Source organism: Marmota flaviventris, chromosome 11 (assembly GCF_047511675.1).
Source record: "Marmota flaviventris isolate mMarFla1 chromosome 11, mMarFla1.hap1, whole genome shotgun sequence".
Lineage (NCBI taxonomy): Eukaryota > Metazoa > Chordata > Mammalia > Rodentia > Sciuridae > Marmota > Marmota flaviventris.
In genome coordinates this window covers 66,548,690-66,576,061 of record NC_092508.1, presented here as the reverse complement: position 1 = coordinate 66,576,061, position 27,372 = coordinate 66,548,690, and the positions used below count along the sequence as shown (strand labels likewise).

Genomic DNA, 27,372 nt, shown 5'->3' with positions numbered 1-27,372 from the left:
GCATAGATTTTTAATTATAAAATGGGTAAAAAAGCAGAATTATTTGACATAATTTAATGCCTGACATGTAGAAAATCTCAGATGAATGCAATGATTAAATGTATGGGCTAGAGAGGATCCAAATACCTGTGTTCAAATCTTGATTCTTCTACTTAGCTTGTATGGCCTCAGATTGATTATTAATCACTGGGCCTCAATTTTTGCATCTGTAAAGTTAACATGATCAAAGAAGATAATGCATGCAAAGTACTTAGCCCAGCATATGCACATGTTAGCTCATATTATCCCTATGCAGTAGAACACAGTATGCTTTAGTTAACTCCTCACATGTCACATGTTACAGCATGTATTAGTTACTGACAGAAATGATGCTAAATTTGGCTGGATTACTCATCGTCAGTGTCCACACAAAAGGGAGGTGGGGAAAGAGCAGAAGATGTTATTGTGCATACCAAAAACTTTTATTGATGGACAAAACACATATTTTCAGATGGTCTATAGAGAATGGAGATTCTAGATTTTACTAATTTCTGCAAAATGCTTTTAAAACAGGTGTCATTGTCTTGGGTTATTAGGTTATAGCCAACAATATAACACTTTCCTATAATTGTTTTGTGTGTATCTCTCTATATAGGTTAAAAAAATCTAAGAATCTAGAATTATGTTTTAATTTTTTTAAAGTAGTCTTCCACAGAAGCTCAGATTTTGACTTTTTAATATTTACAAGGTATTCTCTGACTATAATAACCAAGACCTATCTTAATCACAAATGTTTTTAATATAAGTACAATAGTGAATATTTAGTGTTAATGTGCTAAGGATTTTGTTGCACATGTGTCATGAAAATTAGCAATTAAGTCTATGTAAAGCAATGGTTAAATTTACAAAAATGTATCATTTCCCAAAAATGAGCCATATGTATGTACTTGGCTAACTAGAGACAAACAAAACATTTCTTAGTTTACCAAGATGTGGTTGCCTGTTTAGGCAGCTGATAGATATATTTTTCCTCATAACAAAATTCTACAACATTAAAAAACAAAACTTGTGAATTCAAATGAGACGTTTCATAAAACAAGAGAAAACAGGGTGGGGGATCATGTTGGTCATATCTACAGCATAGTTGAAAGATCACTACTACTATTAACACCAACACTTTTTGTCATACTTTATTTCCTGGTACTACACTAAACAATGTCATATGTGGGAACATGGAAATAAGTCCTGATCTTTGGTCTCAAGGGGCAATCACCCATGCAGGAATTTGAACACACTGTTTTTATCCTTATTCCAAGTATCATGGAAAATGAAGAAGGTGGCTACACATTGTCTTCAAAGAGCTTACAATTTGGTAGGGAAGACAAATTTACAGATGGTTCAAATAGCACATGATATGAGATAATATACAAATGAAGTTACTTCATTAAAGTTACTGCATCAAGGTTGCTACATGAAATAATCTTGAGTGGACCTACTAGCCCTGTCCTATGCAAAATTAGGAAGCAGATTAAAGTTGCCTTTGGCATTTGTCCACCTCCTGGTTGGTTGGTTGGTTGGTTTGTTCTCAAGATGGGGTCTCACCATGTTGCCCAGGCTATCCTTGAGTTCCTGGGCTTAGGCAGTATTCCTCACTCAGTTTACCAAATAACTGGGACTTTAGGCACACCTCATTGTGTGCTGCTGGGCTTTGTTTTTCACCACCAGTGAAAGGGCAATTTCCTAGTGCCCTGAGGTTTTGAAAAGCTGCATATTCTCCACTTTCCATTTACTCTGTTCCCAGAAAATTCCCAGAAGTGTGTTCTTGACAGAATCTCCTATGGCCTTTTCTGGGAACTTCAAATCATAATGGCATCTGGAGGGAAAAGTGTCTTGGGCACTAACAATAATACTTTCTCCAAGCCCTAACTCTTAACGTAATGTGTGAATGATAGCTTGGGATCCTACCTATAAAAGTCTGCCCTCCCATGGTGCATAACCTAATAAATCCTAAACGGTGTGATTTCGTTTAGAAATCTGTGCTGTTTCTGCTTAGAAATTAGAACCAAGGAGTCATGCATAATGTGCCCTTCTATCCCTCTGCCTTCTAATTAAACCTGTCACCAAATTATGACATATTTTCCTCAAAAATGTCTTTAGATATCCTATCTACTTCCCTATCATCTTCATCACCTACATAGCAGTTGAACTTGTATGTTTGTGAGAAAGCAAGGATCCCTTCTGATTTCCTTCCATCACTCCTGTTTTGTGGCACGTAAGAAGTAAACAATAAATATGTGATCTGTGAGTACATGTGTTGTTATTTGCACTCGATTGTGAAGCCTTTGTGATATATTGAGAGAAATGAAAGGAAACTGGTCATTGTAGGAAAAGGAAACAGGTAAGACAAAGGACAAAAGAAAGAACTGATTTGGAATATATATATAAGCCATAAAAAGAAGGTTGGCTGGTACTGAGGGTAGATTTTACTAAGTAAAGGGGAAATAGCTTTTCATAAAAGCAAATATAAACTCTGTTTATATTTGCTCTGGGAGGAAAGTGGAGATATTTGGGGCAGGATGCTAATAAACTGAAAGTAGAACTTAAATATGTTCTAGTGGAAGCAAAAAAAAAAAAAAGGATCAATTTAGATGTAGTTGTGATGAAGATCTCAATTTGAATGGTGGCAGTAAATGCTACAAAAGAAAGATCTGGAGAGAGAAAAATATTAAAAGAAAAAGAAATTTGGCCTGGGTAAGTGATTATACAATATGGATATAACTCTCTTCCTTTAATATTTTCAATGAATTTCACTAGGTATATATTTTTACTCAGAAAAAATATTCCAGGTCCATTTAATTGATATTTTTTTCTTTTAGAAATGTCTATATATCATACAACCATGACCTTGCACTCTTGATGTTTTCAATTAGTTGATACTTTGTTGTGAGGGGCTGTGCTGTGCACTGTGGGATCTTGGTAGTACCCCTCACCTTCTCACTAGATGCTAACGGCACTGCCCACCTAGTTAATAGTACACCTCAAGATATTGGCGGGGAGAGCAAAGTTAACCCCTATTTGAGACCCACTGTTTCAAAACTATATAGTCCTATTAAGTGCAGAGTATCATTGTTATAAATATTTACTATTATATTACAAACATGTTTTCATTCTAATTCAGAAAGTGACAATTCTCTTAGGAAAATACATCTTATATTAAATAGAAACATTTTCACCCACCCCCAGAACTGAGTACTTTACCACTGAGCTACATCCCCAACCTTTTTTCCTTTTTTATTTTGATACAGGGTCTCCTCTCAGTCATCCAGGCTGGCCATCAAGTTGTGTCCCTCTTGGCTCAGTCTTCATAGTAGCTGGATCAGAGGTAAGTGCCTCCTCGCCCAGCGGAACCATTATTTTAAGAGTTTTAGGGGGCTGGGATTGTGGCTCAGTGGTAGAGCACTTGCCTAGCATGGGCGGGACCTGGGTTCTATCCTCAGCTCCACATTAAAAAAAAAAAAAAAAGGCCTTATGTTGTGTCCATCTACACCTAAAAAATAAATATTTTTTTAAAAAAAGGGAGTTTTAGGATGGAAGAAGTAGATCTTTAAATGTACTTACATTGAGTTCTAAAACTATTCCAAGGCAATCAATCAGCAATGAAACCAATGTGGCTATCATAATTATAACCACTGTTATAAGCACATGGAAAAATGATGAAAGAGTCCCTCCAAAAAACACGTTGGCAATGACCTGCCAAATAAACAGATTATTTTGAGAGGTAGTCTTCAGACATGCAAGATTTATTGAAAGAGTATTTTGTAATAGCACGTAGGAGTATATACAATATTGTCATAAGACAATCAAATTTTGTCTCTATAAATGTTTTATATTTCCAAATTACTTACACATAGACACATAATGCAAGAACAAGTATTTTTTGGTGGTGCTATTAGTCAGTCAGTTGATTATATTACAGATGCAGAGCATGACACACCAGGGTTTAAATACATGCATCTCTCAAGAATAAGCAAACCCTTAGGAAGTTACCTTATCCTTCTTCTTGAGCCTAACAAGGTTACTACTAAAACAAACTGCAGATGCTATTTAGATTACTTGAATGGCCTCTGAGGAAAGTATTACCACATTTCCTTTTAATGATGCTGGATGTGTACTATCCTTTACTAAGAGGAAATTGATTCTACATAAATGAAATCCTAATTGTTACAATTTAAGTCCATGATATATTGCTTTTCCTCAACAAAAATAGAGAAGAGTTTATCACTATTTCTTAGTAATACTCAGATCAGGAAACCAATTGACAGTCTCCTATGTAATATATCCCACACTGTGGTATAATTTACAAAGAGAAGATGTCTGGGAGATTCTTCCTTTCTCTGGAATTAATATCCTCACTAGAAATTGACAACCCATCTAAAGAAATGAATGTATACAGGAGGCTGAGGCAGGAGGATTGTGAATTCAAAGACAGCCTTAGCAAAAGCGAGGTGCTAAGCAACTCAGTAAGACACTGTCTCTAAATAAACTATAAATTAGGGCTGGGGATGTGGCTCAGTGGTCGAGTGTCCCTGAGTTCAATCCCCAGTACCAAAATAAATAAATAAACAAACAAACAAATTTATCAATTTGTGATGGTACAAAAAATATCAAATAGCTTTTAGAACTAGAAAGAGCTTCAATCATCCAGATCTGTCTCCCTTCAAGTAATCTTCTTTACAGCATTCCTGAAAAGTTCTGGACTCACCTTGGCTTGAGATAGGGATTGAAACATGGATAAAATTTGAAGCTGAATTGTCAACTGAGTCAATAGCATGCAAAAGAGCAAAGAGGTGAGAGTAGGAACAAACCTGTGGAGGGAGACAGGAGACTGAATAGAGGAGTGACTGTGCAGAAGATCAGGGGCAGAGATGGCATGGTAGGAGAGGGTCAGATGCTTAATATGGTAAAGAAGCAGCTCTCCAAGCTGTGTTACCTTGGTAGGTAACATTCCCCAGAGGCCAGATGCTGCCGTGGCTCTGCTAAAGAGTTGAACTAATAACTCTAACTGATTATAATTTGAACAGTCTTCCAAATATTATCTTATTTAAAATCTATTATCATCAAAACTTCTAGTATAGGACTGTGAGAATGAAAAAAATCTGGGCAGACTAGTGAGGGATATTTATTAGGGACACACAGCCTTTTTGTTCCCTTTATATGTGGCTGGATATCTTACCCATGATTTGAGATGGTTTCATTATATTAGCTCTGTGTGTGTGTTTATGTGTATAGAAAGAAGTGAACGGGTGAGGTATATATGACATTCCTCTGCCTAATCTTTACTACGATGGCAAAGATCTTGATTTAGTTCTGTCTTCCTGTCATGGCAGCTGGAAAGGAAATTCAGGTCCAAGTACTGAAGACAGAGGCTGCCCAGGTGAAGTGACTCAGATGGTCCACACACAGTTTACCAGAAACCGCATGGGAATGCACCATCTGTTCTTTCTGATCTAGAGATCAAATCTGAACCTCAAGTCCTGGGCAGATGCTGCAAGAATACCATTTCCTGCATCTAATAATAGTTAGAAAATTTCTAAAAGGATCTTACATTTTAAAAACCTGCATAACGTATTAGTTTATTTGACTTCTCCCTCTAGTCAAGGTAGAAAATAGCCTGTGAATGCCACATTAGCAAGTGAGCAGAAATGCTAGTAGCAGAGGACACACACAGTGCTGCCCTCTTCCCTCTTTCAAGTCCCAATGCTCGTCCTCACCCAGCACTGCCCATGGGAAGGGAAGCTCCGGGCTGTCCTGAGGGGCTTGCTGATTACTGAGTGCATTTAAGGCTCTGTGGACGTTTCACTTCATACATTAGACCCATTCACATAGTGCACTGTGTAAACAGCCCCCAGGAATAGATCCTAAGACTAAGCCCTTTTCAGTATGACTCCTGAAAGAACCACTGTGCCTCAGGATCATGTTTCACTGCTAACCAGTGCAGTGGGTGTTTAGCTGTCAGCAAAAGGGATTCCTGACAAGCCATGCTATCCCATTTCACACCAAAAGGACTCATTCTGTTTCAGCTAATCTTTCTCCACAAATCCAAGTGGATTATACAACATAATTTGGAAATGAATTTATAAACAAAAAAATTGTAGAGAAATAATATACTGTATGTTTACATTATTTATATAATTTTTGTATGTCACATATAAATGTATACATATAAATATATAAATGAAGTATATATGTAAAATCATAGGTTGATGTTGCATTTTGATTCCCCACAGTCTATAAGACATTTTAGTTTTTTAAAAATAGCAAAACCAATTAGAATTCAATGCACATTGATTTACAAAATGTTTTCCCAAAACTACAATTTTGAAAAATGCTTTTTAAACCTTGGTACTTAATTTATTTGTAAGAATACTATTTTTAACAAAGCCAATAAGTATGGGTTGGGGATGTGGCTCAAGCGGTAATGTGCTTGCCTGGCATGCGCGGGGCGCTGGGTGCGATCCTCAGCACCACATAAAAATAAAATAAAGATGTTGTGTCCACCGAAAACTAAAAAATAAACATTAAAAAATTCTCTCTCTCTCTCTCTTAAAAAAAAAAAAGCCAATAAGTAAGCCAGGTGCAATGGTGCAAACCTATAATCCCAGCTATTCCAGAAGGCTGAGATAGGAGGATCACAAGTTGGAGGCCAGCCTCAGCAATTTACCAACATGACACCCTGTCTCAAAATATGAAGGGCTAAGGATGTACCTCAGAGATAGTGTACCCTTGGTTCTACACATGGTATTGGGAAAAAAAAAAAAAAAAGAAAAAAGCCAACAGCTTCAGTTTAACTATACTAAAGGCTGGCATTCACTTTAGAATGCAGTTATATAAACATTTGTGCTTATGCTTATAAATATAATTTTTACTTCTAACTTTTGAAAAATTAATCTTATACTCTAATATTCTAAGTTGAGAAAGAAAATTTTATAAATTACATCATTGTCGTGTCCTTGAGAATTTTTAGAATAAAATTATTTATAAATATTCCTAATTTAAGTGTAGTAGAGAGAGAACCTGGATAAAGTATTAAAGAAGAATCATGCTTACCTCTCTAGTTACAAAGCATTCAATTGGGTATGTCAAAATGACAGTTATGCCATAGCAAAACCTTCCAAAGGTTACCAGGTCATCACCTCTGCAATAATTTTCAAATAAGTCCCCTAGAGAATAATATAAAATAAATTTATGTATTTATTAGATACTAGATTTTTGAGGTACATAACAAATGAGATATTTATTATTATAAGTCAAGCTCTATAATCTTCATTTCAGTTAATTAAAGGAATAGATTACCAGGTCCAAATGTGTTTGCATTCAGTACCATATAGCTATTTATTGATATTAAAATTAATATGTGTCCCATTTGATGAGAAATGCAACACTAATCGTTTTTTTTTTATTATTATTATTCCTATTATTTGTTTTTGGTGGATTTGCCTCAAGTTTGAATCAAATTCTAAAAAACACTTTTATCCATTGTCTTCTTACATTAGAATCAACTCCCTAAATTCTTGCTCACTGGCTTTGTAAATTTGCTTCTGGCCTTTGTTTGTGGTAAGTGACTGAATTACATATATAAAAAAATCTATTAAAATAAACAAATTTCCCTTTGAAGTGCTATTCTTAGATCAAGGACAAATCTGAAAGGAAGAGTAGTCCAGTACATCTGGGGAGTTGAGTTTCCTGCACACGATGCTGTAGGGGTTAATCACAGTCTTGGGACCACACCAAGGAATTCTAAACATATTGTCTTTTATGTCATCCGATGTGCCTGAGTGTAAATGCACTGTTTCAAAACTGAAAATATGGCTGCCTCCCAGAAAGAACATTAAATTTAGTTCCAGACTAAATAATGAACTATATACCTTGAACCAGTTCTTTAGATCCCGTATGTTTGCAGAAATTGATGAAGAAATACAGGAATCTAATTAGGGCAGAGAAGTCATCAGCCAGAAACACTCAGTCGTGTTTATTTCCTGAATAACATGTTTATTTCCCAAATAACATGCATTTGGATCCATTTATTTCCCAAGTAGTGTGCTTAAATTTGAAAACTGCAATTGCCTTTTTTTCAAGAGCACTGAGTACAAAACTACATCAAAGTCACATATCTCACTACTGTTTAAAAAGAAAACAAAATAATACCTTTGTACTCTTTTCTTTAAAAAGCTAAATACCCTAAATGAACTGCCTCTTCTGGAGATCCATTTAAGTGACCCCCTCAACTCCCCCATCAAGTAAAACAAACATACATTCCTTTCTAATGTCCTTTTTTGGGCAGAATGAGTTTGTACCACAAAGCAGCAGTGACAGGGAACTGCCTGAAAATTGATTGAAAAGGCTCCAGATTCTCTGAAAATAAAAAGGGTGAAATTCCCCATTCACTAGCCTTCACTAATAAATGGGCCCCACGCCTTATCAAAAGTCAATGAGAATGTCAGCAATAATCTAGAGTTCCTACTGCTTCACAAGCTGGACTTTATCTACTCATCCAGGGGAGCAAAGCAGCACACAGTTTGTACAAACAAGACCTGATTTGCCTAAGGAGAAATGACCTGAAGGACCAGGGTCAGTTTATTCCAGTTTGAAATGAAATATATTTTAGGGAATTATAGCCAGGGGAAAAATAAGGACAACAACCACCACATCAAACACCTGTCAGCTTTGTGATAGAAAGATTTAATGAAATCTGAGCAATTACCACTTATTTTTTTTAAAAAAAGAAAACACACACACACACACACACACACACACACACACACACACCAGGAAGGTATGACTAGCAAAAAAAAGGTTTATGTTTTACTGAAGAGGCATTTAAAACCCAAGGTCCCACACAGACCAGAACCCTTAGGCCATTCATCTTGACAAACTGTGTAGCAATAGTGACACATGCCAATGTTTCGAAATAGTTTTTATCAAGACCTTCAAGGTCACTTTTAACTGCTCTTTACTGGCACACACAGGTATTATATTTTGGCTGCATTGGTATCATGTTATTCATTATTTATTAAGCCATCGTTCTTCATTTTCTGAGAAATATCTGTGTACAATCACAGTGACCTGTAACCTCTGTTAAAAAAAAAAAAAAAAAGCAGCCATTCTCCCAAGAACATTCTAGTGTCACAGAAAACTAAGCCCAGAGGAGCTGGAGGTAAGAGACAGCTTTTAGTGGGTCATGGTAGACCAAAATGGAGGAGGCAGGAAGAGAATGGAAAGAAAATGGGACTTGGATGTCAGAAGACTTTTTCTCTAATTTGTCACAAACCAGCATAGGCAAGCTACTGCAACTCTTTGTGTCTTAAAAGGAGGTAAAACTAGTTATTCCACTTAACCTTCCAAGGGTTGTTTGAAGGTCAAGTGAGACACCAGACCTGCAAAAGCTGTGAAATACATGAATCACAGCCTTGGCCTGCTGTCAGACTACCCTTCGTATTGCACTCTTCGGAGTGTAATGAATGAATGAAAAGGTCAAGGGCCTTTTAAGAAAGGATGATTCAGTTGTTGGGCCTGGGTGAAAACAAGAAAAGAGAAGTAACTTTGGAAGGAGGAAGGGAAAGGACTGCTTTTATGGAAAAGATGATGTTTTGTAATTAAGAGGAGAATGGAACAATTCAATAAAAATGCCCTACAGGCTGGGAAAGAAAAATAAAAAAAGTCTGGATTAGAATTAAAATGATGCAAGCATCTAGAGAATTTGTTAATAGAGAAGCAGGCAACTTGCTTAAACTAATCACCCAGGTGAGGTAGGGGATAAGAGAGGTCAAATTAAAAAAAAAAAAAAGAAAGGAAAAATCAACAGAAATAATAACAATGAGAGTACAGTAGGAAGAAATTTGAGCAAAGAAAGGATGTTCAGTGCTGTTAGGTGATTCAGAAAGAGTCAGGAGACACAGAACCCAGACGATTATTAGCTTTGAGCACGAGGAGGCCTTTGTTAGTTGAGTTTGAACATGCAGTAGAGTACGGGGAGGAAGGACCTGAACCTGGAGTGAAGATGGAAGGAGAGATTATGGACCACAGAACTAAGATTAAGAGTTTAGAGGGGAAATCTGAGGAAACAGCAGAGAGACAGGAGGGTAGAGCAAAGAATGGGTGGAAGAGTGATTATTTCAAATATAACATTGGACAAATTTGTACTAAAAATTGAGTAGAACATTGGGTGTATTGGTACCAATCCACAAGAGCACCAAAATACCATGGAACTGAATCTCTCATTTTACCTTGGGTAAAGCCAGTGAAAGTCAAATATCCACAAGTAGCAAAGAGCACACAGATAAATACAGAAACCAAGATGGACATATGGATGATGCGGGACCATTTTGCTACTGTGGCTTCTTCCAAAGAACCATAGACTAAGAAGCAGTTATGGTGGCAAATAAATGCTGTAACACAAAAAAAGAAAAAAGGAAGCAAGCATTATTGAAGTAAGCCCAGGTTTTTTTTTTTTTTTCATTTATTCTGTAATTTAGAGATGAATGCTACTTTAGAATGTCAATCAACTGATGTTCAAAATATTATTTTACTAAATATACAAGAAAATAATTTTTCTAATGAGTCTAGAAATGAGAAACTTCATTCATATCAGACTTATGTTGTATCTTGTCTTGATATAAACCAGACTATCCAAACTTCTCTCCCACTTTCCTTCTCCTAATGACCCTTCCCATCTAAAGGAAAATCTAAACAACACCATAATTATCAATGCATGACTTCCTCTGCCATCTGGGACACAGAGTTGCTTTAGATATCCAGCCAATTCTTAGTACATTGTGTGCAAGTTTTGAAGAAGTCCATAATACTTGCTAGAATTTCAAATTAAGAAACAAGATAACTATAAGGGTTTCTGCATGAGAAATGGATTTTTCCAAAATGAAGCAAATCTTAGTGATGAGTGAGAAAAGTTTGAGCATAAATTAGATCATACACTGCTAATAGGAAGTTTAAAACTTAGGATACCAGACGTCCAGGTATTTTTATTAAATAGATCTTTTTCAGTGAATAGATGACTCGTTATTGGGAAAGGGCCTTTTGAAGCCATGTACTCACCAAAAGACATGACCCCAACAGCCTGAATGGCATTGGGCTTTGCAAATACCCAGGCATCTTCCATTTTGGGTCTAGAAGAGAACCAGTTAATTTGATAAATTATCTTTAAAAATGTAAACATGGATATATTAGAGAGCAAGAAATGGTGCCACAAATAAAAATTTGGGGGCCTATAAGCCCCAAATAAAAGGGGCCCCCATGAATCTTATTTAGTCATAAATAAATTTCCTGGGATCATCAATACAATCTCAACCCCAGTCCTTTAAAATGCATTTGTAATACTTGTGCAGATTCTATTTTATATATATGTAAAATAGCCACTGGCTATGTAATTTTATGGATTTGTTTGCTCATCAATTTAACAACAAGCCTTTATTATGTACTCATCGTTGAGACTCTCATTGAGGGAGATATATAAAATTAATAATGCCCAATTGCTGCCCTTGATATTCCCCTCCTTACTTTTTCAGGCTCCATCTACCCAAGGTATATTTAGCATTACGGTTGAGGGTGATGCACATGAACTAATAGTAACTAAGAATGTACTGAGTGTATCCTGGGAACTCAACTGTGTCATCTCATTTAACTTTTACAACAACATTGAGTATTACTCTCATCATTTAACAAACGAGGAAAGTCAATGCCTGGGTGGTGACATAATTTGCTAAGCTCCCACAGATAATAAGTGAGGAAGTTGGGGTTCATCTTCTTGGTAAACTTTATCCTCATCTGTCTCTTCCATGCTGAACTTTCTTCCAGTGACCTCAAGTTTCCACCTGTGGTTATATTCCTCAAAAGGAGTTTTGGAAATATATACACTTTAAAGAGCTTGAAGCAACCTGTATCCTAGCAGAATTAAAATATTCAGTATGAGCAGGAGTTTGCCTCCCTGATTAGAATCCTCTTGTACCCAGTCAGCAATGATGAACAGCATAGGCTCTAAGATCAAACAGATAGTCTCTGTGTTTGTCTGACTTCTTCTATTTATTATCTATGTGAACTCAGGCTAGTTACTTGATCTTCCTGTGCTTTGATTTCTATATCTATAAAATGGGGATAACAGTAGACCTAAATCATTGAATTATTGTGCAGATTAGAGAAAATGTGTAAAACTTCCGAAAGAGAGACTACAACATAGCACATGTTTAATAAGTGGTCATTTTTATCATCATTTTTATTAATACCTTTATTATCATCTATAGTTATTTAAGAAAAGGTAGCCAAAAAAGGGCATGATGGCAGACACCTATAATTCTAGAGACTTGAGAGGCTGAGGTAAGAGGATGGCAAGTTGGAGGCTAGCCTGGGTAACTTAGGGAGACCCTGTCTTTTTTTTTTTTTTAATGCAGCAAAAAGTATAAAAGTATGGCCAACTTCCCTAGAAAGGAAAAACTTGGATAATACCTAGAATAATACATTAAGGTAGAAGAGATGGGCACGGGAAGCATACTTTAAAAATGAAGGCACTGGGGCTTTAAAATTTTTAAAAAAGAGAAATTCCAAAGATTAAAATCCACCTTTCCTAATTTTGTTATTCATTCTTTATGTAAATGGGACACAAAATAACCTTGTGTTTTTTGCCAAAGTTTGTGGGATTTGTGAAGGATATCACCTTTCTTTCCACATAGGAAAGGAGCTATGATAGGAAGGGCTGTGGCAAGGGAGGCCCCAAGGGTGCCCTGACCTGCTCTGATTCCACTTGTTGGAGCGGGAGCTGCTGCCACCTGCTGCCCGCACTGCTGCAACTACAGTCAGCATTAGCAATCCCAGCACACCTGTTAAATTCCACAATTAATGTGGAAAACACACACATTTTGTTTATCATCCTTAAAAAATAATTTAGATCAAGGACAAATAACCGTTATGGAAATTTGAAGGCTGTCTAAATTTCTAGGATGTTATAAATGATATCCTTTTTCATAGGGTTTCTGCTTATGAAAAATACTCTCTTTTCCCCTTCAAAACAGATTGTGATAGTGTCCTGCTTTTAAAACTTCTATTAAAAATAGAAATGGAAGAGTTTGAGCTTCATTTTCCTCCTTTAATTCAAATTTTTTTCAGGTCCCTATGGTTTTTTGAAGATATTTCTGGCGTGTACAATAATACCTGAAGATGATTTTGGATTTTCTCTGTTAATCTTTTTAACAATATTTTTTTAGTTGTCAGTGGACCTTTATTTTATTTTATATGCTGAGAATTGAACCCAGTGCCTCACACATGCTAGGCAAGCGCTATACCACTGAACCATAACTCCAGCCCCTCTCTGTTCATTTTAATGATGGTAATTTTTAAAGATGGGAAGTGCCAAAGAAGATATTAGAGACAGAAAAATTGCATGTTGCCCAAATCTAGAGGAAGAGAAGAGATATTGAATGTGACTTTTGAATCATTTATAAAATAGTAGAGGATTGAGTACTAGGGGAAAAAAATGCACACCCATACATACACACACTTGGATATTATATGTGATTGTGAAATAATCATAAACTTGTGTGCTATAAAGCAATTGTTAAATGCTAAATGTACAAAAAATAAAATATATGGAATAGAATATTTAGGTAAAATAGTAAGTTATAGGAAAAATGTAAAAATTATTGCTCAGTAATCATCAATATTTGTTTTACAAACATATTGACTGGTACTACATGTTGTCAATAATATGTGCCTGTTAAGGGTATAAAAGCATGAACACGAATGAAGTTAACCTTAGCACATAATAGTAATCTCTGGGGAAACAGAAATGAATCAACTTTTAAATATGATCATCTATTGCCCATCAAGATTGGATGCAAACATAAAAAAATGATTTTTGTCCAAGTTCCTGTTTCCTGAACTGTATGTAAGTATACAGTATTTTCTAAATAAAACCCCCCTCTCAAAGATGGAGAGGTAGTTCAATGGCAGAGGGCTTGCCTACCATGTGCAAGGCTCTGGGTTTGATTTCCAGCACTGCAAAAACAAAACCTCTCTGGATCTTAACCTAGTATTTTAAATTTGTTTTTAGTTGTATAGATGGGCACAATATCTTTATTTATTTACTTGTTTTATGTGGTGCTGAGGATCTAACCCAGGGTCTCACACATGCAAGGCAAGTGCTCTATCACTTAGCTCCAGCTCCAGCCCCTTAACCTAGTTTTTAACCTTGAATTTCAATGAGTATTCTAGAATTGAAACTTGATACTTCTTGTTTTCTAGTTACTTATTCATTCATTTAACATTCAACAAATATTTGTTGACCACTCTGTGGTAATCATTGTTACAATCTTTGGGAATACTGAAGAGAAAAAGACTAAAGACAAAGAGGTGAATTATTTTGGTGTATATTCTGCATCATAGAACAACTCTGTACAATGGTATTTTCTGTAATGATGGGCATGTCCTATATTCATGCTGTGCAATATGGTTGTCTGATATAGAAGTCAAAAGTGGCTACTGAGTATTTGAAGTTATGGCTAGTGTGACTGAAGAATTAATTTTTAAGTTTATTTAATTTCATCTAACTTAAATTTACATAGCCACAAGTGCCTAGTAACTATTGTATAGGAAAGCACAGATATAAAAGGAGTCATGTAGAAAGTCTAAGATAGCCTAAAGGAATTATACAAATTACCTAAAGAAGTTTCATTTTTCCTGTAACATAGTTTGTTCATTAATTTACAGCTTACTATTTACCATTTGAAATTTCCAAGTGACAACTAAAAGAATGGAGTAGTTGTGTGTAAACATAACTAACAAGTGTACTTTATTAACTTCTAGAGACCATGGATATTTGAGAATTTGCCAAAAAGAAAAAAAAAAGGAGGGAACATAATTTAAAGTGTAATTACACATATAGTTATATGGTAAAACAGTACATAGGAGTCATACTTTACTATAAAATATGAATTAAACTACTTCATAGTTAAAAGATTAAATTATGGAATAAGTGCTTGATTTTATTTATTTAAAACCAGAGGTGCTTTACCACTGAGCCACATTCTTGGTCCTTTTCATTTTTTATTTTCAGACAGCATCTTTCCTCACTAAGTTGCTGAGACTGGCCTCTAACTTACCATTCTCCTGCCTCAGCCTCTCGAGTTGCTAGGATACAGGCATGTGTCTCCATGCCTGGCTAAGTTCTTTATTTCAAAGAATAAGTCACAATAAGTTACCTTTAAATAAGGAATATTTTTCAGTTGATTATTCAAATTCGACCATATTAATTAACCTAGACTTTTCAGAAATATTTCTTTTCCACAAAAAGTCAGAAGAAACTCCTAAATAAGAACTTCTCTCCAATTTAAGTTTGTTCTAGATTATTCTATTAAAATTCATTTCCCTGAAGAATTGAAATCAATGGCACTTGCTGGTGTGTGTCTAGAGTTAACAGAAGCCAACAGTTCTGGAATTAGCCAATTGAGCTCAGTGTTGTCTAACCTGCAAGTGTGAGTGTTACCCATCTATGAATGGAAGCTCTTTATCCACATTTTGCTCCACCTGCTTCTTTAATTTAATAAATGTACTTGCTGGGTAAAGACCAAATAGTGACTAACATAATCAAAAAAGGAACAACTAAAATAAGAATAAACTTAATTTTCATTGCAAAGAACACATTTTCTTTATGACTAAGAAATACACAGCAGATTGTAATAGAAAAAATACGGACTTTGGGCTCAAAGAAACTTGGATTTAAATTTTAACTTTATGATTTATTAGCAAGTGACTTTTGGCAGATTGCTTAGTGATACTGTTCTCAATATTGATAATGCTGTTTTATGTATTAATGTAAGAGTTAAATGAAAAGATGAAGGAAAGAAAGTGGTACACAGTGGATAATGTTAGATGAGTCCCTCTTTTCCTTGTTCTTTTTCCTTGCATTATCATTAAAGTAATAATCCATGTCTAAATCTAGGTGTAAGGATCAGCAAATATGGGAAATGAAAACTTCTTTATAGTATTCATAATTTTTTCTTCAAAAAAAGAAAGGACCTTGGGCAATGCAAAATAGCTTATTCTTTTAAAAATAAGGGATTCTGGAAAAACATCAAAAATTTGTCTATCTCCCTACATACACAACAATCGCATTGGTACAGTCTACCTGACATAACCATTTTAGAACTCTGGAGCCTATTGAAGCTTGAAACTTCCAGAAGAAGCATTAGATGGTAATTGAGGTTACTTTTAATCAAGTTGAGTTTTCACCATGGGAGCAACCACCCAAGACCCATACCAGGCAGACAGCCATGCTCACACATGTTCTAGGAGGACCTTGCCTGGAGCTTGTGGGAGCCAGAGTGGACAAAAAAGCATCATGTGTTCCAGATATAGGGATCTATGCTCAGATTTCTGATTGTTGCTTCTGATGACAAAAGTGCTGACAAAAAGGTGGCAAACCATGATTACTGCATCTCCTCCCATTGTGGCAAGCCACTTCCTCTTGTCTAACAGGACTTCCACAGCATTTGAAGAACCAGCACCCACCTTCTCTTAATTTTTGTATGTCAATAAAAAATATAAAGAACAAAATCATCTAATTACTGGATCATCTACTTCCTTTCTCAACCTGTTAGTTTATAGCTGCAATTACCCTACTTCATTAAGACATTAGGCAAAAAATTAAAAATAAGTATATTTTGTGAAAATATTGTTGTGGCAGCAGTTGAGAATGGAAGGCATTACAGCCAAGTAGAGGGAGCTCATGATGAGAAAGAGCTGACTTGCTGCATACAACCCTTTGAGTATAAACTCAGAAACATCAGAAAGCTACCAAGGATACTTCACCAAAAGGTAAAAATAAGAAAAATGGAAGGTCCTGGATAGAGGTCAGTGGATGGAGGTAAGAGATAAAGGAACTCCTAGGATGACAATGGGAAGAAAACTGAGACTCCAGTCTCTCTGGAGAGAATCAGTACAACAGAATGAAAGCTTTTGGAGGAAGCTCTCCAATAAATAAATGAATAAATAAATACAATTAATAGGTATCCATATGTTTGAACATTTGAAAGAGGAATAACAAAAATGATCAAATTTAAAAGCTAAATTGGACACCTAGCTAAATGGGTCAAAAATAACTGAGAGCAAAGTGCTCATTGTAGGAAAAAAACTAAAAAAAAAAAAAAAAAAAAAGAAAGAAAGAAAAATAAAACTATTTAACTTTAAAAGCTGTGCTATGTCTTGATGTACTATGATATGTATAATATGTATATCTAAAAAGAAGAAAGATAATTTGGGGACTGGCTTATAACAGTTTGCAGCCTTAGTATGGCAAATACCTTTAAAAGATTGCTTCCCTTATCCTCCAAAATCTAAGCATATGCTAAGTCACATACTTGAGTTTTTGTCTTTGTCTTCTGTTGTTGTTGTTTGGTGCTGGGGATTAAAGTCAGGGCTCTCTTGTGCTAGGACAAAGGAGCTTTAGCTTTGAGATACACCTCAACCAGCCCCTTTTACTTTAAAAAACCCTTGGTGTGTACATATGGTAGGGTGATGAAGGTGGAGAAATTGGGGAAGTTGAATTCGTTTTGAGAAATTGTCCAAGTTTGCATTCCAGGATTCAGGCTCTCATCCTGTTTTGAAATACAGACTCCTCCTCATCTCCACATCAGCTGAGGAGCAATAAGGCCAGGCAGTAGGAAGCAAGTCCTATGTATGCCTCCAGTCTTCACCCACTCAGGAAAACAAGCTTTAGAGTGACTACTCCTGAGCCTTAGAACAGGAGGCCTCTACATCAGGATGATCAGACAACCTTATGCCTCTCTCTGGCACATCCCCACGCTCTTTCTGGCTAAACAGAAGCAACCTCCAAACTATACAGTCCTGGCAGAGCCTCCATTTTCATTGTAAGTTTTATATGTTAACCTCCTCAATCACACATCTGAGAGTTAAGTGCTCTGGGTGGCACATGAGGCTCTTGTTTCCTGTCAGACCACAGGCTGTTCATGACAGGCAGATCTGAGCACTTCCTGCAGCTCTGGCATTAGCTGATAGCTCTCTGCCACTTCCTTGCCTGGATGGCTTGTATTCTGTTCTTTAGACAGTTGTGGTTTACAGGAACATAAAAACCTGACCGGGAAAATTCTTCTTGGGGAACTTTAACATCAAAACTGATGCATTTTTCAAAAATAAAGTTTAAAAGTTGGTTTTGATTTAAAATGTACCTAAATCTTCAAGCTGGCTTTTTGCCATAAAATAATTTTGGTTTTTAAAATATGAATATGTTCCAATTCCTGTGTCAACCCTTTAAAAATTGTCTTTACCTGTTTACTATTGTTCAGAATGAACAGTGGAGTGTGCGTAGGAGAGAATGGGATTCACTTCTTTCATATGATAAAAATTTGTAAGAATTTTGGATGTTGTTTTGGTTTTCTATTGTGTCTTTCCACAAAACAATTAAAATATGATGTGAATTTATATTAAAAATTAACATAATTTTAGATGTGAGCTACTGATAATTATTTTCATTGGGGTTCTACTCATGTTTTAACTGCTTCACCCCACCAGACTCTCCAGATACTCTAAAAGTTCCATTTCTAAAACTCTGGATGACTTCTTCTTCCCCCATCTCTACCCCACAAAAGTTACACAATATATAGATATCAAAATATCAAAAACTTACTATATTTTCCCCAAATCTGCTTCTTCTCTGTCCTGGTAAGGAAACTAAAAGAGGGTCCTGTCCTCTACATTTCCATAGCACCCTGCTTATAGCCCTGTCTATTGAGACCTGGATATGGTGGGCATGCCTATGGTCCCAGCTTACTTGGGAGGCTGAGCAGGAGGATGGTTTGAGCTCAAGAATTCAGGGCCTACCTGGGCAAAGTACTGAGACTGCATCTCTCTCTCTCTCTCTCTCTCTCTCTCTCTTTTAATTTTTTAGTTGTAGTTGGACACAATACCTTTATTTTATTTATTTTTATGTGGTGCTGAGGACTGAACCCAGGGCCTCATGCATGCTAGTCAAGCTCTCTACTGCTGAGCCACAACCCCAGCCTTTGAAGTTATATTTCATGGTGCTTATTTGTTCTGCTTTACCATCGATAAGCTATAAGAGAACCACAGAAAGGGGCAGGGGTATATTTTCTTTTCAGCCCCCAAACCTAGAAGACTGACTGACCTGCAGTCATTTATTTAATAAATACTAATTGATTGAACAGACTCTTGCATTTTCTCAAATTGGTGGCAAGTTCTGGACCATCTACTGATCTACTTGTCTAAGCCAGATTGCCCCTAGGTAACTCCTTCTCCCATGACCCTTTCTGTCCCTAAGTCTTACTAACTTCATCAGCTTGAAATTAATTGAATATTTTCTCCACTTCATTTTTATCCACTTTGCCTTTATAATGTTCCAATTGTCTTTTGCCTGGACACTTGCTATGGATAGCCTCCTAGGTTTTTACACTCCTATCTAACTTCACCTCTGTTGCAAGAGAAGTCCAATTAAAATGGAGACTTGACTGGCCATTCTTCTGCTTAAGAACAGTCAATGCCCATTCAACTAAAGAACAAATCCCAGTTTCTTATTACACATAAAGTTTTTCCTTCATGTTGGTCTCTGCTAAACTCTATAAGTTCCTTTCCTTTTATATTCTACCCAAACTTTGCACCCAGAATCACCAAATTCTAGGTACTTCTTAAATATAGAAGCTATATAGTGGGTGGTGATAAGGTTATAGGGGCTGGTGGGAGCTATGGTTTAAGTAATCATGTCCCCTCTAAAATTAATGTTGTGGGCTGGGGATGTAGCTCAGTAGTAGCATGTTTGCCTAGTATGCATGAGGCCCTGGGTTTAATTCCCAGTAGTGTTAAACAGATAAATGAACAAATAAAATAGGTAAAATAAAATACTTGTTGAAACTTAATCCCCAGTACATCATATTGAGGTGTGGGGCCTTTAAGTGGTTAGTAGGTTACAAGGAACCCTCACTTTGTAAAAGAACTTGAAGGAGTAAGTTCAGCCATTTTTGTTGTTCCTTCCCTTCCACCAGGTGAGGACATAGAACTTATTTCCCTCTAGAAGAAACAGAGTTCAAGACACCATCTTGGAGGCAGAGACAGCAATCCTAACAGCCACTGAATGCTGGTGCCTTGATCTTGTGCTCAGCCTCTAAAACTGTGAGAAATACACTTCTGTTTTTTAATAAATTACCCAGTCTGTGATATTTCTGTAGCAGCAAAACAGACTAAAACAGTGGGTAAGGACAGCACAATTTTCAGCAATTTTTCAAAAGTGACAATATGGAGATTAGTCATTGTTAAAATCATATAACATATATATGAGCAATATAAGAGCATATAGAATTCTTGACAAAATTATCAAGGCATTCGGGATACAGGGTACCTAACACAAGAAGGAGGAAAAAGGAAGTACTAGAATGACAGAAATAGACACATTGTTTAGAAAGGAGTAGCATAAAGTTATTTTTACAGGCTAGCTCCCCCGACCAATGGCAGTGTGTGCCTGCTGTCCAAATTCCTCCTAACATTGGAACCTTGAACTTCTGCCACTGCACATAGTACATCTCTAGATGTACTAGATTTGTGCTAACAGTAGCTTCCACCCCACCCTCATCCCCTTTTGACACAACCAATGCCTTTGTGTTTTTTTCCAAGCACCAAATCACATATTGTCTTATCCTGATATATTTACCTGCCTACACAGGTTGGATTAAGAGCCCTTCCTCTGCTTCCATGGCACCGAATAATAATATATTGAGATTGTCTTTATATGTTTATTCTATATAGAACTAACCACTACTTTATATGTTTATTCTATAAAACATAAGGATGTGATGTCAGGGACTGTGCTTTCTTCATCTTTGTAGTCCAAATATTTACAAGAGAGACAGGTGTCAGTTGGCCATTTAATAAATTCCTACTGGCTCCAAGAAAAGTCTATTCATTTTTTGCTCTTTGTTAGTGAATCTGTACCAGAGACCAGTTAGATTTCTGACTGGAATAAACAGAGAGCTGTAAACATGACTAAGACAGTCATTTATAAAAATACCTGATCATGAGTAAAGGAGGACTTGACATTGAGCCACTGAGGCTGTTCCTGTTGCTCTTCTGATATTTGGAATGACTGGATGAATCCTCCTTAAGCACATACCATATCGCAGATGTTTTTCCTATGTTCATATAGTCTCAAATCAAACAATAGTTCTGGGTGATGTTTTACATGGGCAATTTGTCAAGTGAAATACACCACTAGCTCTAGCAGTGAGGCAGAACCTAAAGTCAAATGATGTTTTAGCAAATGAGTTAGCAAATTTTGCAAAGCATTGGAACTAGACTTAGGAGAATTTTGTTTGACATGATTTTTTTTTTTTTTTTTTAATCGTCTCAAGACAACTTTTATTATCTCATTACTTTGAAATTTTGGTCAGTCAATCCCCAAGTTACATTGACTAAATCCAGAAAGCATATGGATTCATTCAAATATTCAACTGATAATTCAACAATTCTTTGCTGAATTCTAATTTCATGTTAGGCACTCTGCTGAGTAATAGGTATACAGTGTGGAAAAGCAAATGTGATTTCTGTTATCGTGGCACTTGTGGTATGTTGAGAAAAATAAAATACAAAGGGAAATGCATAAAATATGAATAAAGACAATTTAACAGAAGTATCATTATTTTATTCCTACGTGTGGCTCCAAATGTAATCAACTAGAATATTCAAGTCCTGAACCTATTCCCATTCATCATACTCTCAAGTAATAATCTCACTGTTGAGATAATTGAGGCTACTGGGTACAGACACTCAAGTCTCCTACTATGATCTTCAGAAGGTATCCATGTTTTATTCTCCATATCCTTATTCTACTGTTTCAAGAAATGTACTAGCTCCTTTCCAATATTCTAAATTTCAATCATTCAAGATTTCATGGAGGACTTGTGGCTTCAACTTTTGACTTGATCTATAACATGCTCACTATCTCCCATGGTAAAAAAAATACATATATATATATATATATATATATATATATATATATATATATATATATATATATATATATATATATAAAATACTCTTTTTAAAAAGTACGTTTAGAGCTCTGACTCAAGACAGTTTTACCATACTACTTTTATTCACTGATGCTTTTCATCAAAGAAGAAAGAAGAAGAGAGATAAGAGGAAGTGGAGAAGGGGAAGGAAGAAGGAAAGAGAGAAGGGGAAGATTTGCCAAATTAATTTTTCTATTATTTTCTTAATTCTTAATTCTCTCTCAGTTGCTTCCTCCTGTACCATTTGACTGAAACTCCTATCCTCTGAAGAGGATTTCTGTGGTTTGCACCACATAATGGCCACTCTTCTAGCATCACTGACTTGACTTCTTTTGGGATCACCTTTTGTTTTTTCTACTCTTTGGAAGGGTTGACTATATTCTTAACTCCAAGAATGGGCATGTATAGTCCAAACACAAGCAACTCAACACAAACTGTGATGACTGTAATGATGAGGTCTGAGATCATCCTGGGTCCTCATTAGAATCCTCATTAGAGCCAACCACCACTAATTCTGGGAAGTGAGGCTGAAGGAACCCTAAAAGAGAAAGTGTTGAGAGCCACAGCCGAAGGGGCCCCAGCAAGCTTCCAGCTGCCAGCTGATGATTGGCTCACAGTGGCCCCAGCAAACTTCTAGCTGCCAACTGATTGGCTCCTCTGTGGTGATGCTCATTGGGCTGTTTCCCCGCCCTTTTAGACCACGGAGCTGCTCATTGGGGGACTTTTTTTGGCTCTGCCCACACGACCCAGCCAATCAGCCTCAAGAGCAGGAGGAGTCGGGGAGGTTGAGAGGCTTGTGGGAAGCCGGTGGTGGCAGTTGGGCTCTGAAGGTTTTTCCTGAGGAGCTGTGTGGTTTGGTGTGTGTGTTCTAAAAATAAAGTTTGTTTCTTTTGACAAGTGTCTTCTGAATTGTGCCCAGCCAGACTGCGGCATTTGGTGGCCCATAAGGGGAACGAACCCGTGACCTTGGCGTTATCAGCACCAAGCTCTGATGAATCCAAATTTTAAAAGTTTAGAGTAAAAAGGGTTATTTTAAGTTTATCTTTGGGAAGGGGTATATATTCCCCAAAGATAAACTTAAAATAACCCTTTTTACTCTAAACTTTTAAAATTTGGATTCATCAGGGCTTAGTGCTGCGGAAAGGCATATGTGTCCAAAAAATGTACATAAGCCCAAGGTACTTTGGAAGGATATTCTAAAAGGACAATGGAAAGGTCCTGACCCAGTAATTGTCTGGAGTCGGGGGTCTGTCTGTGTGTTTCCACAGGGAGAACAGCAGCCGATTTGGATTCCAGAAAGATTAACTAAAGCGATTTCTACAGACCAAAAACAAGATGATTTGGCTCAAATCCATAACAACTGATATCCAAAACTCCAGTTTGGCTATTCTTACATCTGCAACAGAACCAGGATGCTTTTTTCAATATCTATTTTATTATTACCCTTTCCCACATCATGAAGTTGGTTGGACACTTACGCCCTCTGGTAATAGAAAGGTGTTAGTAGTAGTCTCCTGTTGTAACTTTCCCCCTGATGGCTTTTTCTGCTCTACACTTTCTTTCTCTGTCTGACTAGCTCAAGAGACCTTCTCTTTTACTTGAATATTTCTACTATAACTATAATACAACCCAAGAAGATAATGCCAAACAAAACTGAAACAGAGTGAAACAAAATTGGAACAACAAAAAATCATTATAGCCTTTCTATCCTCCTGAAATGTCCATCCGTCCTTTCTCCCTATCTGTTCCTCAGATGTGAGTGTTTTTTCTTCCATCTTACACATCTCCAGGGACAGGCAACTTAAAACAAAAGTGAAGCAAAACAAAAGAAGAATCTTAAAATGGCTACCCATCCTCTGGCCCTGCCCTCAGGGGCGAGCAGTTTACCTTATCACTTACCCTCAGTTGTTCCCTGTTCAAGCCACCAAATGCCGCAGTCTGGCTGGGCAAAATTCAGAAGCCACTTGTCAAAAGAAACAAACTTTATTTTTAGAACACACACACCAGACCACACAGCTCCTCAGGAAAAACCTTCAGAGCCCAACTGCCACCACCAGTTTCCCACAAGCCTCTCCCCCTCCCCCACTCCTCCTGCTCTTGGGGCTGATTGGCTGGGTCACATGGGCGGAGCCAAAAAAAGTCCCCCAGTGAGCAGCTCCGTGGTCTGAAAGGACGGGGAAACAGCCCAATGAGCATCACTGCAGAGGAGCCAATCAGTTGGCAGCTAGAAGTTTACTGGGGCCGCTGTGAGCCAATCATCAGCTGGCAGCTGGAAGTTTGCTGGCAGCTGGAAGTTTGCTGGGGCCCCTTCGCTGTGGCTCTCAACAAGAAAGCTCTTTCCCTTTCTATGGACTTGGACTTCAATGGATATAGGTTAAGACGGCTGTGGCCATTATGACACAGTGAGGAAAATCTTTCAGATACAAGAGCCAGAACAGGAAGCAGTGAAAAGAGAGAACAACAACAACAGCCCCAAATCAGAAAACAAAAAACTATACCTGATTTCATTATTTGAGACCCTACATCCAATCATACCTAATTACAAAAAATAATCTTGAACTTTACAGTTGAATCAATAAATTCTCCTTTGAGTCAACCAGTTCATAATCCTGTGGTTGTCATTTGCACAACAAAAAGGGCAATAATTTATATATCATCAAAATTTTCAATGGCCAGTATTTGGCAGAATGAATTATTTCTTTCTTCTATTATGTACTCTTTATCTGCCTTTACTCATATTTTAAATGATCCTTTCTTTAAACCCCTCTAGTGCTTTATATGTAGCATTAAATGGTAGAATTTCGGGGTTAGAGTGGATAAAGGGTAAGGAAATTAATATGTACTGATATTCTCTGGAAAGGCACACTGCATATATATAAATGCTTGTTAAAAGTTCAGACACACGAAATTATGTTTAGAATTCCACATTACTGATTGAAATGCTTTTTTCTAACTTTTTAAAATTGTAGATGGACACAATACATTTATTTTATTTATTTATATGTGGTGCTGAGGATTGAACCCAAGGCCTCACACACGCCAGGTAAGTGCTCTACCACTGAGCCACAGCCACAGCCCAATTAAGATGCTTTTAAAAGAGATGTCATAGGAAGGAAAAATAGTTTTAAGTTTGGAACTGCATATTTTTGTTCCCATTCTGAATGTAAAAATTGAATATTAATGAGAAAATAAATGAAGGATTTTGCCACCGAATGCCTCTTACTCTAGCTAAGAAAAAAAAGTAGAAAAAAATAGGAGAAATGTATTACTGCATTTTTATACTCACACACTTTCTGGAAAGCAATTAAATTTCCTTGCCACCTCAGTTTTTAGAAAGCAAAAGGTTAGAAAACACAATAAAATTGAACATAATTTCCAAAAAGTACTGGAAGTCATTGGACTGTGAGATATTTGAAATCATATCAAGAAGCAGGATTTATAGCCCTATGAGTTATGGAAAAGGAAATTGAATTGTGTTTTATTTTTAAAACACAACCACTAAAAAGATGTTTCCATAGTAACAAGGTCAATACCAGTGGCCATTACAGACCTTCCTCTTTTCTGATAGCGGGTTTAAAGATCTTTTTCAAATACCACTTTAAAGGCCCTATGAAAAAACTACAGCTTTTCTGATCATTCATCTGAACCAAAAATGAAGAAATCACACATGGTGTATTGAATTTCTCATGTTTTATGGATTATAAGCATTCATAGCTGCCATATTTTCAGAAAGATTCTTGCTTGACTAGCCAACCCCTGAACATGGGATTTAATTAGCCTGATCTTAAATAGGGACAAACAGAAGTTGTTTGCAGTAGTATTCAAACAGAAATAAAAGGTGGCACAATATTTAAAAACATACTCTTTTAATATCTAAACGTTGAGAGAGTTAAGTAAATAGCCCCTGTTATTAGAAAATTTCAAAGGTTCAGATTAAGTATGATATCACTGCTAGAGGAAGATACCGTCCACATTTTGTTTATACTGCTGAATTTAAATAGCTCTTAGTACACAAAATCAATTTATTTAACACCACCAGGACGTGGACTCTGCTACCTGTTTTCTCTGTATCAAGTCACACTATTCATCTGATAGTCATTGTATAGCTTTATCATCTTCACTAAATGTGAGCCCTTGAGAGCAGATATATTTTACTTTGTGTTCATGATAGTACCTCACATTTCACTTATATATAAAAATACTGAGAAATAGTGGTGAATGAATTGTAAAAAATAATCATACAACAGCAACTAAGAAAACACAAAATCTCTGCTTTAATTTTAGAAATGATGTGTCAGTTGATATACTCATGATTGTAATCTCTTTAAACCAAGAGCTTTTAATTCCTGTAAGCTGAGATCCTTGTTCACAGAATCTTCAACTGTTAAGTAATGAATTCAATTGCCTGTCCCTTAGGTCAGTTCTGTCAGAATCTCTGCAGGTGGGGCCTGGAAACAACAGATTTTAAAGCTATTCAGGGGATTCAAATACGAAGCCAGAGGTGGAAATCACTGATTTACACTCTGCTTCTGGGGCACAATTAAGGATTAATTTCTTTACTCCCTAATTTAGCTACTTCCCCCCCCCTTTAATTTTGCCTCAAAGTATTATGTATATCAAATATAAGGCTGGGCCTCAGTGGTAAGAGTGCTCACCTAGCATGTGTGAGCCCCTGGCTTCAATTCCCAGTACCAAAAGAAAAAAAAAAATCTAAATATATGTCTTCTTGTTGTAATATGATTTGTTCCTTAGAATAATTTTTAACAATAAAATGTTTCAATTACAATGGTTTGGTTTCATATAATTAAAATTTTGGCCAAATTATTATTTATTATATTCTGTTGAATGCTTTTTGTTGCTATAAATTTAGAGTTTGAAAAGCAGAGTTGAATACTGAACCAATATAATAGATACTAAATAAATATCAGTAGAATTGAATATATGCTTTTGAACTCTTATAGCTCTTATAGATTCCTTTCTTGGGCCTGTAATGCCTTTTACCCCCTTATCTATCTAGAAAAATTCCATTTTATCTTTCAAAATTCCCAGATCATATTTTCTTCCTCCCGGAATCTCACCTGATCTCTTAAACACTCTCTCTCGGTGTTTCCTCTGCCCCTTTCATGGTTCTACTTGGTTACTTATCACGTATTTATTTATTTATTTATTTTTCTGTTTTTGCTTGTTTGTAAAATAAATCCCTTCTCCATAATTGACTGTGAACAGCTTGCATCAGGTACTGATTTATGCCTTTCTACTCTTTTTCTCTCAGAGAATGTTACAGTAACTGGAAACAACAGAC

The 27,372-nt window shown here is 36.4% G+C and overlaps 1 protein-coding gene across 2 annotated transcripts in view; it reads right to left on the bottom strand.

Annotated features, from left to right (window-relative positions):
• Positions 1-27,372, bottom strand: part of Slc38a11 (solute carrier family 38 member 11) — a 50,744-nt gene that overhangs the window by 6,330 nt on the left and 17,042 nt on the right. For both annotated transcript variants that reach the window (XM_027946157.2, XM_027946159.2), the window contains 4 exons: positions 11,089-11,159; positions 10,263-10,424; positions 7,087-7,199; positions 3,598-3,729 (listed from right to left, as the gene is read on the bottom strand). In XM_027946157.2, the coding sequence (XP_027801958.1) occupies positions 3,598-3,729; positions 7,087-7,199; positions 10,263-10,424; positions 11,089-11,159 (478 nt within the window). The remainder of the gene's footprint in view (positions 1-3,597; positions 3,730-7,086; positions 7,200-10,262; positions 10,425-11,088; positions 11,160-27,372) is intronic.